General features: G+C 37.4%; 2 protein-coding genes across 2 annotated transcripts; one reads left to right on the forward strand and one right to left on the reverse strand.

Moving 5' to 3' along the window:
- Positions 1-2174: 2174 nt before the first annotated feature.
- On the forward strand, positions 2175-5195 carry LOC111325755 (uncharacterized). Its single transcript, XM_022929624.2, has 3 exons — positions 2175-2382; positions 2924-3304; positions 3843-5195. Exons 2-3 carry the CDS (start codon positions 2953-2955, stop codon positions 4346-4348), a joined length of 858 nt encoding a protein of 285 aa, XP_022785359.2. The 5' UTR covers positions 2175-2382; positions 2924-2952; the 3' UTR covers positions 4349-5195.
- A 1892-nt stretch (positions 5196-7087) lies between these two features.
- Positions 7088-17967, reverse strand: LOC111325783 (SCO-spondin). Its single transcript, XM_088729222.1, has 20 exons — positions 17849-17967; positions 17234-17275; positions 16788-16892; positions 16250-16366; positions 15930-16100; positions 15312-15485; positions 15005-15178; positions 14526-14699; positions 13754-13927; positions 13400-13573; positions 12006-12179; positions 11553-11726; positions 11049-11222; positions 10630-10803; positions 10291-10464; positions 9588-9758; positions 9069-9242; positions 8585-8749; positions 8029-8080; positions 7088-7786 (listed from the first exon to the last, which is right to left on the reverse strand). Exons 1-19 carry the CDS (start codon positions 17937-17939, stop codon positions 8067-8069), a joined length of 2790 nt encoding a protein of 929 aa, XP_088585348.1. The 5' UTR covers positions 17940-17967; the 3' UTR covers positions 7088-7786; positions 8029-8066.
- Positions 17968-18308: the final 341 nt, after the last annotated feature.

The raw sequence follows: 18308 nt of genomic DNA on the forward strand, positions 1-18308 counted from the left end.
AAGTGCAGTTTTAAGGCAAAGTTAAGCTATAAACGATCTCCACGATGTTGGCGCACCTTGACAAACAACCTTGCCGGCGTTTCTATCATTTTAATGATAAATTTAATTTTTAAGAATGTTAACTCGCAAACACCAATGGATTTTATTTGATGTATTGAGAAATTGGGAGATCTGAAACACAAGTTAATGGGTTTGCTTTTACTCACGAAGGCCATGGAGGTCATGGATATCTCTATGAGAGAACCTTACCTAGAAACGAAATCGCCGAATTTGCATTGTCACATCATCTGGGAAAAAAGAAAAAAAACTAACGGACCCGTCATTAAAATAAGAGTTGTGCGCCACGGCACTTGAATTATCATCAGAGCAAACTCTCTTCAAATACACTTTCAGTTCTTCATAAAGGCATGTTGTACAGCTAAAAGTTTTTGCTGAATGCAACAAAATAGCCTCTCTTACTTCATAACAGCATACTGTCCTTCACACCTACTCACGTTTGGGAATGCAGTTATTTGTGAGATGTGTTTTATTAATTAAGCAGGCCAGTTCGTCTCAATCTGGCAGCATCTAAAAAGGGAGAAATGTACAATGACCATTTTTGACTTGGTTATATTCCCCACCACGGTATGGAAGGGAAGTTTTCCTTTTTCAGCATTAATATATTTTTTTTTGTTTATCATAAATTATAAATGAAAAATTTACTACAAAGCACTGTAAGCTATCTTTTATTAAAATGAGATGCCATCGATAGAAGAATGTAGCGAGGCAACAGAAATATTACGTGAAACACAAAAAAGGTAATAATGGTGATGAAATTAAATGTGTGAAACATTTGTGCTGAAATTGTTCGTTTTGTGTGATTTAGTTAGGATATCGCTTCAATTCTATAAACAAAAACCAGGTGATGTATAACTGTGTTTCTCATTTTGAACAGTTTTTACGCTACCGGGTTAAAAAAAGAAAGCAAATTTTGGACAGGTTTTCCTTGGCTTCAATTGGTTTCGTTGGTAACATAGATGTATAAAGATCACAAGTTTTTTCTTCAAAGGGAGACTGGACAAGTGTTATTTATTCGAGAGAGAAATGTGTTACTTAAGTTAGCTTTTTTTTGGTATCGCTATCAATTGATCCCAAAACTAATAACCTAAAGCACTGCTGGAGTGAAAATAATTTTTGCCAACCTTCACTTTGACCTGCACAATTTTGCAATCATAAATCTGTGTTCTTTGAGTTTTTATTCTTCTCAGTTTGACACTGTATGCTCCATAACTTAGCCAAGATGTTGTTATATTAGCATTTTTTTAATATTTCTGAGGCCAATAGTGCACGTACAAGTGTTCTCGAACTCCCGCTATATAAGTTCTTGGCCTTAAAACGATAAAATGCAAGTAGCCAATTATATCAGCAGCAAGAATAGTAATCGAAGCAGCATAAGTTGCAGAAGTTAAAACTCTATTATGTTGTTTTTTAGCGTTTTGTTCATGGTTCAGCTCTGTTTTCACAGTAATAGCTTAGCCGATTCCCCTCTTAAATCTTAAGGGTGTCTTCTGATTTCTAGATTTTAAAGAAAGGAGATTTACGATCAAAAACTCTATCATATTTCTAAGCTGAAAAAATTCTCAGAAATATCTACCTTATTAAAGAATAAGATGGAATATTACCTGACTTGCGATGACTGATCGATGATTGTTTCATAGAGCTTTATCTGACTATTTGAGCAGAGATTTCATATTTACTTTGCGCGCAAACTTTGTCAGGCAGGTAAATGTCAATTTTAATCAACAGTTTCTTTAAAGGTTATAAAATTGGTTAGCATCAAAAGAAACAATTTGGACCTCTTGGGTAGCATTAGTTCAACGAAATCAGTTGGTATCCTTTATAGAAAAAAAAATGCCTCATGATGTGTCGGAAAAAAAAGGAGAAAGAAAATAAAACTTTATATGGGCAATTTTCTCATAAGAGTCTGTGTATGTTTAGTTATAAGCGATTTAACTCCGTTTTTAGAAAAAAAAAGGGGGACAGAAATGACGTGGCAGTGAAAAAAACATAGTAATAAAAATATGCACGGTGAAAGATTAAACACTCTCTTGGCAAGAAAAGACCTTGTATAATTTTCCATGTCACCAGTGGCAAAGGTATTATCTTTGAGTGATATGCAAATCCCGTTGATTGCAAAGCTGAGCGAGCTGGTCGTTATTAAAACTAAACACAGGCTGAAAACAAACTGACACGCACAATAAAGCAATTATATAATTTTAAACACAAAATATAAATTGAAATTGATGGCAACACTTTTTTAAGGTGAACAATTCCATTGATACAGGTTAGGCCCACGAAATTTTGATTCGCATCGGGTGTTACTGCATTTCACAGATAATATTGGTAAGTTGGATTGGATTTACTTTTATTTGGTTATGACCTTGTTACCCTGTTCGCATTACTCGAAACACGATCATGTGTGATTGTGTCTCTCTCTCTTTTTTTTTTTTTTTTTTTTTTTCTGTCGTTGGATAAAGAAGCAGAGGGTCCTACACGCCAACTTCGCGTGATTAAGAGTAACCATGATATGTTTAAGGTGTCAAGATGTTAATGTGTTCAAATAAAAGCGAAATTTATGAATTTATGTGGGCCTTGACAAAATTTCGGTCGCAGATGCTTATGTGCTACTGTTCATACTTGTATGAGATGGGGGGAATGACTCTACAGCCAAAAAACGGTAGAATTAGTTTTTTTTTTGGTACCCTCATACATCGGCAAATGTGTGCTAGATGCACGTATTCATTTCTTTTTTATATAAATATCGCCATTGCTTGTGAAACTTTCATAAATGAACGCTGAGTTTTATCCATTTATCATATTCTTGTTTTCATTCTTTTTATTTAATTATTTTATCAATTTATTTGTTTTTGTATATTTCTATCAGCTGTACAGGAGAGTGACCCAACTCTCGACATGGAGAAAAAAGGAATAACTGGATCAACACTGGCGGCTGTGGCGTTCGAAGCTTCGGCGAGCTATGAACGAATTCGACCTACATACCCATTGGAATCTGCAAGATTCCTTTTGAGAAAACTCGGAATTCTAGAAAAAAACAACTTTGAAAAGTCTTCATTTACCAGAAGTCTGCCTCACACTGTTCTTGAATTAGGATCCGGCACAGGCAAGTTTACTCGAGTCATGGTTGAAATCTTAAAAGGCACTGGGACTCAAGTAATAGCAAGTGATCCCACTGGTACCATGATACGGCAGTTCCAAAGAGTTTTACCTTTCATTGAGGTGCTGCAGTGCAGCGCAGAGAATATTGGTAAGTCAGGTTTAATTCACTTTGTGTCATCTTTTGGAATAAACAAATAAGTTATCCATAATTGATAGCCGTGAAATGATGAAGCAGGAATCGTTTTAACGAGATAACGACAAAATAAGCAAGGTGGAGGAGAAGAGAAAGTTAATCAAATGATGAGAAGTTAAGGAGTGGCAAATAACCATGAATCGGGTGCGAATAAAGAGCCTATTTATTACTATTAATTATCATTATTATTTTTATAAATTCTATTATAATTATTATCATAATAATATATTATCTCATGCAGCATTTATAAATTGCCTCTACGTAGTGAGATTTACAATTGTATATTCAAAATCACAATTAAAGTCTCCATTATTATGATTATTTATGATAAAATCCATTAATTCTTTCTGAAACGCCGTCATAAAAAAGCATGTTTTCAAGATAAACTATAGAGGAAACTGATGCAGTTACGAGGAGTGAGTATTTCAAGCTATTACAATTTGCTTGTTTTGCTCGCTTTTACAAATTAATTTTATATCTTTTGCCCAATTAGCTCTCCCAGACTCGAGTGTTGATGCAGTTGTCGCTGCGCACTGTTTTCATTGGTTCGCAAACGAAGAGGCTGTGAGAGATATTTACAGGGTGTTAGTGCCTGGTGGTTCTCTGGGAATGATTTGGATCTTTCCAGATGAATCAGTGCCCTGGGTCAAAGAGTTGTTAGCATTTTTTCGCCCGTTAGAAAATGGTTTCAAACACACAACCTCAAAAGAAACCATGAATAGGATATTTCAAGTGGTCGGAAAACTGTTCACTGTACAAAAGGATTCGACAACGAGGAAACACTGGCAGCTTACTTATGACGAATGTTACAATACCCTGACCTCTAAAGGTATTTTGCAAAGCAGCCCGGATGAAGTGAAAGATGAATTCAAGTTTTGGTTTCATAACGTCATGCGAAAGCATTTTCCCGATATCAAAGAAAACGAGCGGATCCCATGTCCGTCGGTCACGTTGATATGTTGGTGCAAAAAAAAGGAAACGATAGAAAATTTAGAATGAAACTACTGGTTCCATTCCGTTTGATTTGCTTGGTGCTCACGTACTTTTTCATATGACATCTAGCTCATTTGCACTTAAAAGTTTTACCGATTCACTCCTTCAGCCAACAAATCCTTCCCTTGATGTATTAGAACTAGCTAAAATGGAGAGTCCACACGGCCTTACAGATTTAACCACTTCAATTGAAATATATACCTATACTCATGCCATAATTATCACATCTATTAAATCTGACCGCACTACCCCATCATCGCAGTCAACTCTTTAACTTCATTTCCAATACATTATAGTTTTTGACAAGTGTTAGAAATTTCCAGAGTATATTTTAGAGTCGGGTAGAAATTTGACAGCAGTTAAAGATTTGTTGAGTTTCTCTCTGATAGAGGAAGTAGCGCCGTTACAAACGTCGATGTTGCGACCGTAGAGTTGAGATTTGGAGCCATTGTACTGATTGAAAACTGTCGCTCAGCATAGCCTAGAATAATATTGGCGTACGTAGTTGGGTCCCATTTTTCGAGTTCTTTTTTTAAGAGAGATGGGGGATGGGTAGAGTTGGGGGGGGGGGATTCTTTGGTCAGGACACAAAGGTTAACACAGGAGTAAATAAAAAAAATAGTTTTACGAGAAGAAGTCAGGTAAAAGCAAAGCATTTTGCCATGGTATCAAAATTATTTTAATCTAATCATGCTGTCAAAATTACAAGTTGGAATCTCCGCTATCGCTATTACTAGGTTTAATCTTCAATTACTTTTATCGTTATTATTGCCAGTAGTATTATATTGATTATTTCACACATGTTAAAGGCATACTTTGAAAATTACATAATCAAATACACTGAGGACAGGTACCTGTATGGCGTGCTATTGGTCAAAAATCTTTCACCCTTTCATCCGATAGTTAAGTATAGTTGTGGATGATACGATTCTCCTTATCCTTCCACCAGAGAAGATCCTGGTTGAAAAAGGGTTCCTTTATCAATCGTATTTTGTGCTCGAATGGATACTGCACACAGTCAAAAGATTGCTGCTATTCGTTAGAAAGTTGAGTATCTTGAAAAATTTCAATGATTAAGTTAGTTATCGCACCTTTCGTTAACTGGGTTTTAATTATCATTTTAGTAGTAGTAGTAGTAGTAGTAGTAGTAGTAGTAGTAGTAGTAGTAATAAATTCCACAGTCGTAGCGTTTTCCCTTTCGTACAGGCTCCAAGAAGGAAACACGCGATCAACAGAAGTTTCCTCTGCATGGCTGCGACATTTTGAAGACCGATCATAGTATGTCTGTATGACTGAGTAAAAGCACGCTTCTATTCATTTTGATGGTGCAAATTTAGGAGACACAAAATCCAACATATCGTATAGCATGTTTTGGAAATAAATCTCTGAAAGGAGTAAAACGAGCTCGATATTGTATGATAAATAGCGAGACAAAGAGAAGAAAGAATAGCCTAATAAAGACATATTGAATGTGGCATATTGAAAAATGTTAGAGGTCTAGCAATTTGATATAGTCATTTGTAGGCTAAAATAAAAATAGTAGCACTCATTTGTTAGTTAGACACTCAAATGTCAGTTTTTTTGCAAAGATTAGATGAAAATTCGAGTAAAAACGGACTTAGTTGTTGCCTGTGTATGTCGCAGGCAATTACTTGTACTGAGTTTGGAATTGTATCAATTACGTACGTTATAAAAATCATCTTTACCCAAAAGAGTGAAATATGATAATCGTGCGAAAAGGTATTTGAAAAGTCTTAGGAGAAATGACCACTACGATTTGTAAATTAGAGGAACTGATACTATTTTGTTTTCAACAAAGTTCTGTTTATGAATTGGTCTTTTACATCGTATCCTGAATATGATGTCTAGGACACGCTTGTCCCTTCTTGAATCGTTATTTCGTTACTCCTGAATTTCGATATCTCACTGAACTATAACTAGACAACCCCCAGTTAAAAGTTGTATTGGAAGACAGTCTGTATCTGTATTATAAATACTGTGAGTGACTAAAGCAGTTGAAAATCAAGTGGTCCAAAATAGATCAGGTCTAGATATAAAACCTCCCTGAGGGCTTTTTTATTACAATATATATTTTTTCGTAGGCAGGGTCCTCTCAAAAAAACTGTAAAGAGTATGTTGCACGCCAAGTACACGAGTTCACGAACCAGAAGGTGTACTGTGTGGTGTCTAAACCTGCCGTTGCATTCGTTTAATCTTAGCACTATTTCTGGAGGAGCTCTGTTTAAATAGGACCAACATGCTGGTAGGAATCACTTGTTTCCGTGATCATGTAAAGCAGATGTACGTTATAAAAAGAAAGGGCGTTACGTCGCAAACTGTGGTGTAGTTATTAGTACGCGCCACTGTACCTTAGGGCAATAATCAAAGATATCACATCGCGTGTTTTGAAACGATATTTCTCAGAAGAGGTCAGGCTAGCGTGACTAATATTAAGCATGACATGATATTTTTGGATGGCGAAGCGGGAAGGCGAAGCAGGAATGTAAATCAACAAAGAGGTAATCGCACATATTAATACATGCAAGCAACCTTCAATGTACTTTCTGCTGTTTGTAAGCCGACGTAAAAACATTTGCATTATTTTCACTGAAAAAGTAAGTTTTTCATATTCTACTTCTACCAGCTTGACGTAAGGGTTACAAAAACAGGTAGGAGTAAAATTACCCGATTTGTAGATTATTATTTATATTGGATTTGTACTATTTCACAAAAGTAAAGAATAACTTCGTTAATAACAGTTTTATTACGTGCTTTGACAGTGTTAACGACCATCTTAAACTTGTACCATGAACCAGCCTAGATCACCAGACCTAATTTTTAAGGCCAAGACTTATCTTTTGAGCTTTATATCTTTAAGAAGAAAATCTCATAACGAAATGGCATACGCTCTGAAACCTTAGAAACTAACTATGCAGGGGAGATCATGAGCAAGCATTCCTCTACGAGCCCATAGTAGGCGATCAAATTAAATGTAACAGAAATGTATAAAATTCCTACGTTATTTTAAATTTGGAATTCTATTGTGTCAGATATTCTTGAGTAATAAAAACTTATTTTTTGAAGATGATTTGAATGTGGACCTACCGACTGCACGAATGTTTTCGTGCCGTCTACAAATCTAATCTATTACGACCCATTTTCTTAGACACATGCTTTCCTTGTTGGTTATACATGTATTTGTGTGTATCATGTCGTTTCCTCGGCCAAGTTTGTGAATTTTCTAGAATTATCGAGAGTTAATAGAAACTACACTACAGCAAATAAAAGATATAACAACATAGTTTTAAATGCGACTGCTATTTTATTTTCTTCTTCACTGCTACATGATCATTTATTCGGCTGCCATTAGCAAATAAACAGTTTTTCTTTTTAATTAAACATATGTACTGGATTTTCATGACTTCTTCTGAAGGACTCTAAAAACTGAAAGAAAAAGAAGCGTTACTTTTGATACTTTACTTTCATGCATATCTTTAAACGCACCAAGTCATAAAAGACACAAATGCTAATCAAGGGCATAATTTACCCAAACGCTATTGTTACTTTTTGTTTAAACTTGCAGGTCTCTTTTATTTCAACAAGAGTTTAAGGCAAATCAAGAAACATCACACAACAGACTGAATTGAGAAAATAAAAATGGAGGAAAGGATGGAAGCAATACCTACTTTAAAATTTGCATCCCAGTGCTGCCTTATGCGTAAAATCAGTAACCTGGGCCTGGAATATAACAATAAAATTATTGTTTAATTTTGCAACTACTTTAAGAATGACTTGTTTTACCTTGTGAATGTTCAATGAAACATTGCCAAAATGAAACAAACAAATGAAACAAACAAATGAAACAAACTCGAAGGACACTGGCCATGTCCTTTTGCTTCTCTTAATCGTATCTACTACTGTACAACACGCCAAACCCGAAAGTGCAGCATTAACAAAATAGATTCACACTTAATACTTCCAGAGGGAGAAGCTAAATCGAACGAGAAGAAGCCTTGTATGAAATAAAGCAAAAAGCACACAGAATCATTAAAAAGAACCATAAAAAGATGATTAAGAATAGCTTAAAAAATTGATTGAAAAATGTTAGAGCAGTCTTTCGCGGACATTCCAGAATTAGAGACAAAAACAACACTAACTGCTCTTTGAAATAAAAAGTTCAGAACCTTCAATTATCATTTATAGGTATTAATTTGATATAAGACAGCTTATTAGATCACTTACAGGGCTTGTCCTTGCAACGTTCCACCTGGTCATTAAGCCCAACACAACCAGAGCCTCCATACTGTGGAGGGGGATTTGCACATGAACGAGATCTTTTCCTGTAACTCAGACCACAAGTCTTGGTGCATGAAGTCCAGGCTCCCCAACTTGTCCAATTACCATCGACTGCCACAGTAGAAAGAAGAAAAAAAAATGAAAAGAGACGTACATAATCCAGCAAACTGTTTCACTCGTACAAAAGCACAATGATTTTGTGAGGGCTAAGTTGTGAACGCTATGATCAAAAGCGAACTCGCCCCCTTCACGATTTGAACAGGTTTGACAGAAAAAGAACGTCTCTCTACACTCCAACAAGCAAAAATTGCTAATTTGAAAGTAGTAATGCAAGAGGGTTTGACTCCCTGAAAGGTTTATATTGCAAAAGCCGAGTTTAAAATAGAAAAATACTAAAAATGATACCGAGAGTTGGAAAAAGGTGAAATACCTGGGCAAGGATAATAGGCGTGGCATCTTGCCTTCTGATACCCAACACCCACGCATGACTTTCCATTGTAGGCTGGTTTTGGATTATCGCAAACACGTTTTCTCTGTCGATTTCCGTATCCACACGTAGCACTGCAAGCGCTCCAAGGAGCCCACGAGCCCCAGCTCCCGTCGACTGTGGTAAACATAGAAGCGAAAGTGAATAATTTGTTTCATTAGCTTGTATATGTTAGGGAGGTTAGAAGACAAACGAAGGGAAAAGTGTTCTTAGGATCGTAGGTTTTTGCGAAAATGGTGGATAATTTGGAACGGATCAAACAAACAAAAAATAGCTTTTGAAATATTTTAAAACAGTAATACCACCTAAAGATACGTCAAGCCATAATGATTCAGATCATCAGTCGAAATCGAATTTTGTTCAAAAGCTTGAAAGGTTTATTTAGTACATCCTACATGCATTCTAGTGCATCCTACATGCATGCTAGTGCATCCTACATGCATTTATTAGCTTTCTTCATACCTGGACAATTGTTCTCATTACAAGGCCGCCTCTGTCGAAATGCCCCTTCACATATCTTGCCTCCGTGCGCAGGCGCAGGACTGTCGCACAAACGCTTTCTCGAGTGTTCTCCTCCCCCGCACGACTTGCTACATTTGGTCCATGCTCCCCACTCGCCCCAGTTTCCATCCACTGAGAGAGGATAAAAGAATTAATGGTGAGACCGTCGCACATGTCATTCAGTAGCTACTTATTTCTACTACAGCATGATTCTGAATTCATTCTAACCAAAACTCCACCAGATTTAAAGTTTTAAGTTCTGTTGAGATATTAACCTAAGGCTCTCAGCATCACCCATAGTGCATGCAGCTATTATCATTATTATTTTGATTGCAAGAACTTGTCACAGAGAAAATCAATAATAAGGAGGACACACCATTTAACAAGTAAATACACATTTCTCAAAAAGGACGCGCACGCAAAATCTGAGCCTCAGATGAAATAAGCGACTGACGCCGCATTTACCCGTAAATTAGTTATTACGGGGAGTTCTTCAAAATACTTCAATCATCGTGATGATAATTACAGACAAACTGGACAGTTAAAGCTAGTAAGCAGCAAAAATAGCAACTACTTAAAGAGGACAGAAACACACTCTCTTCACTGAAAAAGTATCCATTTACTTGCTATGACGAAATATTAGTTAGTTTTAGATTAAACCTGCCTGGGCATGGAATATTCTTGTTGCAAAGTTGTGTTTGCCCCGATTCGCCGTCGCATTTTTTCCCACCATATTGAGGTTGAGGTGAATTGCAAGCTCGCGTTCTTGATTGCTTTCCTTCTTTACATGTTTTGCTGCACGTACTCCATGCGCTCCATTCTCCCCAGTTTCCATCAACTATAAGGAAAAGTGCCAGTAAATAATGGTAAAGTACTCTTTCTAGTCGTTTGTTATTTAATTCCAAAACAAATAATCATGAACTCTGAGGAATACCGTCGGGTTAAAACCAATTGGAAAACCCAGACTCTTGACTAAAATCCTTCTTTAAGCTTTCTTGCTCACCTGGGCAAGGGGTCTTGTCATTACATATTTGGTTTTCATCAGCTTCGCCTTCACATTTTCTCCCTCCATACTGTGGAGCAGGGTTGTCACATTTCCGAGTTCTGGATTGTTTTCCTTGCTTACATGTTTTGGTACATGTGCTCCACTCGCTCCACTCTCCCCAGTTTCCGTCAACTTATAACCAAACCAAAACAAAACATCAACTTATAAATCATTCAATATCAAACGATTTTGAAGAAACCTTTCGATGCACACTGTGATAGCTGTATGCTCTTCAGAATGTTGAAAAGGAATTTTTGAAAAGAGGCGAGTTGGATACCGAGCGACCATCCGAACACTGTGAAAATCTTATGCAAATTTACGTCTTCTCCAATCTGTAACTACACCAATTTGCATTTACTTCGTAAGTTATCTATTACCTGGGCAAGGTGATTTGTCGTTACACACTTGTGTCTCCTTTCCTTCACCATCGCAATTCTTTCCACCATATTTAGGAGCGGGGGAATTACATTGACGAGATCTAGACTGTTTTCCCTGCTTGCACGTCTTTGTACAGGTGCTCCACACACTCCATTCGCCCCAGTTTCCATCGACTGAAAGCATACAGATTTCTCAGCTTTTAATTACAGTTAGGGCCTTTGTCACACCATCAAACCGTTGATCCCTTAATTTATCTATACATAATCCCTTTTCGCTGGATAACAACAACAATCCTAACTAAAGTTAATGTGCAACAACGCAACCACTCTGGCGGAAAAGTGCCACTGTTTGAACGTCTTAGTGTGGTAATAATCAGAGCTTATTCGTAGAATAATAGGCGAAAATTCAACTACGAGTCACGTTCTGGATATTGCATCCAACCCCTTTATCATAATAATTGAAAATACTTTGCCATAATTGTTCCTGAAAGAAGACTTACGTACCTGGACATGGGACTTTGTCGTTGCACACTTGTGTTTCCTTTCCTTCTCCATCGCATTTCTTTCCACCATACAGAGGAGCTGGTGAATTGCATTCACGTGTTCTCGACTGTTTTCCTTGTTTGCATGTCTTAGTACAAGTGCTCCATTCACTCCATGCTCCCCAGTTCCCATCGACTAGAATTGAAAAGATCATGAGCTTTTTATCACAATTATGGCTTCTGCCAGGCCATGAATTGTGCATCGTTATCCTTGAAAAATGCCATTGCAAATATGGAAATAGCAGCTTTGGCAACAAGGACATTTCATAGCTTTCACGAAATAGTTATAAGAGAAATGATAGTCACCCTTACCGACAGGTCAGGTGTTTGCCACGAAATCACGATCTGAGTAAAACGTCGATGAATATTAAAGATCATATTAAAACAAAAATTCCAGAAAGAATATACTGAATACCTGGGCAGGGGACTTTGTCGTTACACACTTGTGATTCTTTCCCTTCTCCATCGCATTTCCTTCCACCATATTGAGGAGTTGGTAAATTACACTTACGTGATCTGGACTGCTCTCCCTGTTTGCAAGTTTTTGTACAAGTGCTCCATTCACCCCACTCGCCCCAGTTTCCATCGACTGAAATCGTAAAACATTTAAAAATGATCAACAAGGTTTACCTATCTATTTTTAAAGCTTCAGATGACAGCTATGCAGTCCTTTTTTTGCCGTCTATGAAATTACTGATGTTGGTATCAAACACTTATACAACCCCGAGCAAGCAAGGATTTTTGAAAGCTATTAATGCCGTCTGCTTCCCAAGGAAAAGAGCATTACAACAAACTAAAGAAAAATTTTATTGTTGTTAGAAATGCTATTTTTTGTTAATATTGGCAGTTCTTGTGTTGCAATTAATGCTAGCCCTTTATTGCTAATTTTATTTTTGGATTAAGGAAAAAAATGAAAAACAATAGTGATAAAAGCAATCAAGGAAAAAAGGCCTGCCTACGTCATTGTCTCTGAAATAGTAAACATAATTAGCTTTCTATGTTTTTTAATTCTCAAGCTAACATTGCTTGGCTATCTATTTCCCAACATCTTAATATCGATTGCTTTCATTTTACATTTTATTTTTCACTGGGAAACAGCGGCTTTGATGATAAATAATTTCATTTTAACGCAACTACTGCGCTGATGAAAACTGCAATATCGTTATCTTTACCTTTACCACATAAAATAATTCATCTTCCAATCAATATCCAGTTACCTTGGTACAATATTGTCCTTGAAAGATTAATAGAAAAGGAAAGGTCTTTTTTATAGGAAAGAAAAAGTCTTTTTATAGAATTACGCAATAGTCCATTTTACAGTTGTGTGCTTGGTTGCCAAGCCTTTGAATGGGAGTGAGGCTTGGGTTGACCTTGTTAAGATACAAACCTTGCTGCCTTTCAAATGTAAATCACTTTGTTATCATGCTAAGTAGATACAGGTCTCTATCACAACAAGGTCACCTTCAGCCTCACTCTGAATCAAAGGCTTGGCAACTAAGTACACAACTGTAAAATGGCCTATTACTGGTGAACCAGTGGTTTCCATTGTCGTCCTTGCAAACAAATGAAACAAATGGTCTAAATTGAATATAACATCATCAAGAACATCATTAAGAACCCCAACCGGCCGGAGGCAAACCAGTTGGCTATTTACAAGCGTGGCCAAGGATCTGAACGCGGGGCTACCGTGAAACAAATCCAGTGGTCAGGGTGGGACTCGAACCCGGGAGCGGCGGATTACGGGTCCGACACTCTAACTACTCGGCCACACTGCCTCCTGATACCTGCCTCCTCCACCGTAATAGTTACCTGGGCAGGGGATTTTTTCGTTACACACTTGTGATTCCTTTCTATCTCCATCACAATTCTTTCCACCATATTGAGGAGCTGGTGAGTTGCATTCGCGTGTTCTGGACTGTTTTCCCTGCTTGCATGTCTTCGTACAAGTGCTCCATTCACTCCATGCTCCCCAACTTCCATCGACTGAAGACCAGATATTGTGTAAAAAAAAAATCATTAGCACCTTCCTGCAGTGCGATTATTTATAACTGTTTGCTGGGAAAGACAAAACCAAAGTGAATCTAGTCATTGCTTGAGCTCCAACGTAAATTATCCGACATTTTCTCGAAAAAAATGGACATCGATACTAAAAGCTTCACTTACCAGGGCAGGGGACTTTCTGGTTGCAAATTTGAGTCTGGCTAGACTCTCCATCGCATTTCCTTCCACCGTACTGAGCAGCTGGTGAGTTACATTTACGTGTTCTCGACTGTTTTCCCTGCTTGCATGTCTTTGTGCACGTGCTCCATTCACTCCATCCTCCCCAGTTTCCGTCAACTGAAATTCAAAATTACTGTTAAGAGCAAGGTCTCGTTTCTATTAGAGAGTACTTTTAGACATATCTGAGTGGTCTTAGTAGCTGGAAATAAAACAAACAAACAAACACTCAAAAACAACAACAACAAAAAAACCAATAAGTGACATCTCCTCTTCAAACGACGTAGCATATCATGACCATAACCAACTCATTATCGAGTACTTCTAAACATTTTTCCACTCAATGAACGGAGCATTAAAGGAACCTTTCTGAGACGGTAAGAAAAGTTACTGGCCTTAGATAAAGTACTTTTAGAAGAGTACTTTTATTTTTTGAACTTTTATCTAAGGCTAGTAACTTTGCTTACCGTCTCAAAAAGGTTCCTTCAATGCTCCGTTCAGTAAAAGGAAGAATGTTTAGAAGTACTCGATAATGAGTTGGTTATGGTAATGATATGCTGCGACGTTTTAAAAGGAGATGTCACTTATTGTATTTTTTTGTTGTTGTTGTTTTTGAATGTTTGTCTGTTTGTTTGTTTGTTTTATTTCTAGCTACTAAGACCACTCAAAGAAGTCTGAAGAGAGATTTCGGAGCGCCTTAAAAGTAAAAGACGAATACCTGGACAGGGGACTTTCTGGTTGCAAATCTGAGTCTGGCTGGAATGCCCGTCGCATTTCCTACCGCCGTACTGAGGAGCTGGTGAGTTGCATTTACGTGTTCTTGATTGTTTTCCCTGTATGCACGTCTTTGAGCATGTGCTCCATGCACTCCATTTTCCCCAGTTACCATCAACTAAAGACAACATCATTCATTAATTTCGTCTTGTAAGCCCTATTTTCTCCACTTGCAACAATGTAGAAGGCGGGGAGGAATAAAGGGAAAAAATCCTCTGAGGGAGAATTTGATCACTTTCCAAATTAGATCTTCTCCTGTGTCGCAAAAGATCACCGCTTCCTTTTCAGCCTATAAATCGGACCTTGACGTTTTGAATCACAAACTGCTCACACTGGTTAGAGTTAAAAGACGATTTCTGTTTGACCTTCAACCCAGGCGGGAGAACAGTTAATGAGGATCAAATGCAAGATTATATAACTTACCTGGACATGGTACATTTGCGTTGCAAATACGGACTCCAATTGACTCGCCTTCACATGCTTTTCCACCATACTGAGGGGCAGGAGAGTTGCACTCACGTTTTCTTGATTGTTTACCTTCTTTGCACGTCTTCGTGCACATGCTCCATTGTCCCCATTGTCCCCAGTTTCCATTCACTAATTTAGGAATAACACATATCTTTAAAAACTTTAACTACAGAGAAAATTTCAGAACAGATCCCCTTACAGAAGGTTAACAATTTCATATCTGTTTATAGATATATATTATATCTAGAAAGGTCCAACCTACCAGGACATGGTACATCCTTGTTGCATACTCTGGTCTCCTCTCCATCTCCTGTGCAAGCTTTCCCACCATACTTTGCTTCCGGTGAGTTACATTTTCGTGTTCGTGACTGCTTTCCCTGCTTGCATGACTTTGTACATGTGCTCCATTGGCTCCACTCTCCCCAGTTCCCATCAACTGCATAATAAACTTATACTTATCTCAAAGCGTATACAGCACTTTTCGATCGATTGTAGTACAGCCAAAACCAAAGTGATCACGTTGGCCGAGCGAAAGAAAGGAAAATATCTTTAGGAGCTAATGGGAACTCAAAGTAAAAGAAAAAAAATTGCCTAAAATAAAGGAAAGCGGAGACGATCATGTCGTAGCTGGTTTTAATTTTGCGTCTGATTGGCCGAGAGAATGGTAAGAATTTTCTGGTCCAATGACAGAGAGAAGTAAAGGAAACCAAGTGCAATGTTGAAGTACTTTCGACGCTCAAATGAAAATTTCTCAGACAATAGTGACTTATTCTCTTCTTACAATGTAGGTGGATTAAAGAAAGAGTGTCAAGAAACATACAATGCTTTATTTTCTTTGAATATTACGCTTAATTAAAAAAAAATAGTGAGTTCATCCCACCTGGACACTTGTTAGTGTTGCAGTCACGGGAATTCTCAGATGTACCAGAACATCCTTGGCCACCATAGGCAGGTCTGGGGTTATCACATTCCCGTTTCCTTCCCTGCCGCCCGCCACCACAACTATTCGAACAGTGACTCCAAGATCCCCAATTGCCCCAGTTTCCATTAACTAGAAAAAGAGGACCGTAGAAATTACACCAGGACCAGTTTCATCTTCCAACAATTTGTATTCAATAAGTGCTTTATATTTGATGCGTTTTTCTGCTACTTTGGACTTGCTTTAATTCTACTATGACTGATTTGGCCGGGATTGCTCACCTTCACAAATACTACAAGTCTTCTGACACTTAAAATACTTGTAAGAAGGATAACTGCAGTAACCCTTTTTCTTGTAGTGCTCGCATTTATCGGTGCCGAAGCGATCGCTATCTGGTCCTGAAAAATAAATAAAATTAATTCATGATTTCTTGAGAACTAATTTTGAATGACATATTGATTAACATAATGCTACACTAATAGCCCATTTGCAAATTACCCTTGGCCTCGTTTTCAAAACGAGTCCTGGTGCTCATCCCTTCATATGATTATAAGTTATTCATTCACATGCAAATTAAACTCATTTTCACAATAATGGTTGAGCACCAGGCCTCGTTTTGAAAAAGAGGCCAAAAGCAATTCGGAAATTGCCTATTGCAATCACTCGTTGAGGCACCTGTATAGTTATGGAACTCCAAGATTTAAACACAGTCATACCCTCGGCCATGCATTTTAATCTCCTTGTTTTGAATATTGTCTTTTCATTCCACCAAGATTTGTTACATGTGTCAAACATATCAATGAAAAATTCTCAAAGCACCTTTACATCCTGAACATGTTTTCCTGCAATAATTCATGTAATGATAACACTTTCCATATGACTTTATCTTAAAACATTTTTCGCAAGGGTAGGTGTCCAAACAACCTGGAAAATAAAACAGGCGAATGAAAACAGTAATAACTGTCCGTTTGGTGAACAACGATAATTAAATTACGTTTTGCAATCCGCTTTAGTGTACAAAATAAGTTCCCCCGGCACCCCCTTGTGTATCCTTCCTCATGGTTCAGAATTTTATTTCATTTTGTAGAACCACTGATAATGGCAAATCAGGGACCAAGAACACCGATAATGGCAAATCAGGGACCAAGGTAACATTTATCTCAAATACGCAGATTCTATTGAAGGTGACCCTTTATAGCAAGATCTGATTAACACTGGTCTTTAAAAACGTTCAAATGATAGTTGTATAATATATGCGAACTTACGATTAAAGTAGTCAGAATCATCTGCGGCAATGTTATCAAGATCTGTAAATATAAGTGTTAGTCGTAAGAACTCCCATTGTATTACACGTACATTTGGATTCGGGCCAGAGGTTGCATAACCACGATAAGAATTAAAGTTTGGTAAATATATCATATTAACCAAGCGCGAGGGCCGTACTGGGAGAATATCGGCCCGAGGTCTTGACAGTACGGACCGAACGCAGCGAGGTCCGTACAAAAAAGATCGAGGGCCGATATTCTTCCAGTACGGTCCCGAGCAAGCTTGGTTAATAAGTATACTTATCAAACCACGTTGCAATAAATATTTTTGGGCCAATTTCAAACAATACATGTGAGAACCTTGAAGAATAAATCCTGAAAACTTTATGCGGTTATCAATCTTAACTTTTTCAAATGGGTAAAACGACACCAACAAACTTATTTTATAAAAAGAAAATCATGCGTTAATAACTGAGTTACGCGATAGGCATGATACCCACACCTGTATCTTATAACTTCGTTGGAAGTTTTCTGTCCAAATACCCGTTATCACTTTTTTCCCTTCTTTTTGGTCCGATTCGTAGTATTTTCTGATTTCAAAAATATATGTATTACCTTCTATGGCATCAGAGCTCTCGGAAAACGGCCAAAACGCGGAAGTAAACTGGAGGGAAATGAAAAATAATAGTAAATTACGAAACAGCATTTTGATTTTGCTCGTCTTCGCGTTGCCCTTCTTGCCTATCTGTGATACAAAGAGACTCAGTCTATACTTATATATCATCGAAGGATCATGATTACGCATTTTTCTGCGGACGTCAATCGCAAGAAACTTTTCCACAAAAGAAACCATGGGGGACAAAATAGACAATACCTAGATCGGTTACCTAATGTTCGCTTTCAAAGTCGATTAAGCTAATTTCAATGAAGTAAAGAACTTTCTTAAGAACGAATTTAGAATTGTTACTATTTTCTTTTTGTAACTGCAACTATGCATTTTTGAAAGGAGGTGATACCCTCCTATAAAGAGTTAAGATATCTTTTTCGAAAAAAGCATGTCTTGTTCTTAACTCGA

This window comes from Stylophora pistillata, chromosome 8 (assembly GCF_964205215.1).
Source record: "Stylophora pistillata chromosome 8, jaStyPist1.2, whole genome shotgun sequence".
NCBI lineage: Eukaryota > Metazoa > Cnidaria > Anthozoa > Scleractinia > Pocilloporidae > Stylophora > Stylophora pistillata.

Coding starts and splice junctions, on each gene's coding strand:
- LOC111325783 (XM_088729222.1), bottom strand. CDS start 17,939: ATGCTGTTTCGTAATTTACTATTATTTTTCATTTCCCTCCAGTTTACT. Junction 17,276..17,848: donor GAGCTCTGATGCCATAGAAG/GTAATACATATA, acceptor TTATATTTACAG/ATCTTGATAACATTGCCGCA. Junction 16,101..16,249: donor GACTTGTAGTATTTGTGAAG/GTGAGCAATCCC, acceptor CTCTTTTTCTAG/TTAATGGAAACTGGGGCAAT.
- LOC111325755 (XM_022929624.2), top strand. CDS start 2,953: ATGGAGAAAAAAGGAATAACTGGATCAACACTGGCGGCTGTGGCGTTC. Junction 3,305..3,842: donor GTGCAGCGCAGAGAATATTG/GTAAGTCAGGTT, acceptor TTGCCCAATTAG/CTCTCCCAGACTCGAGTGTT.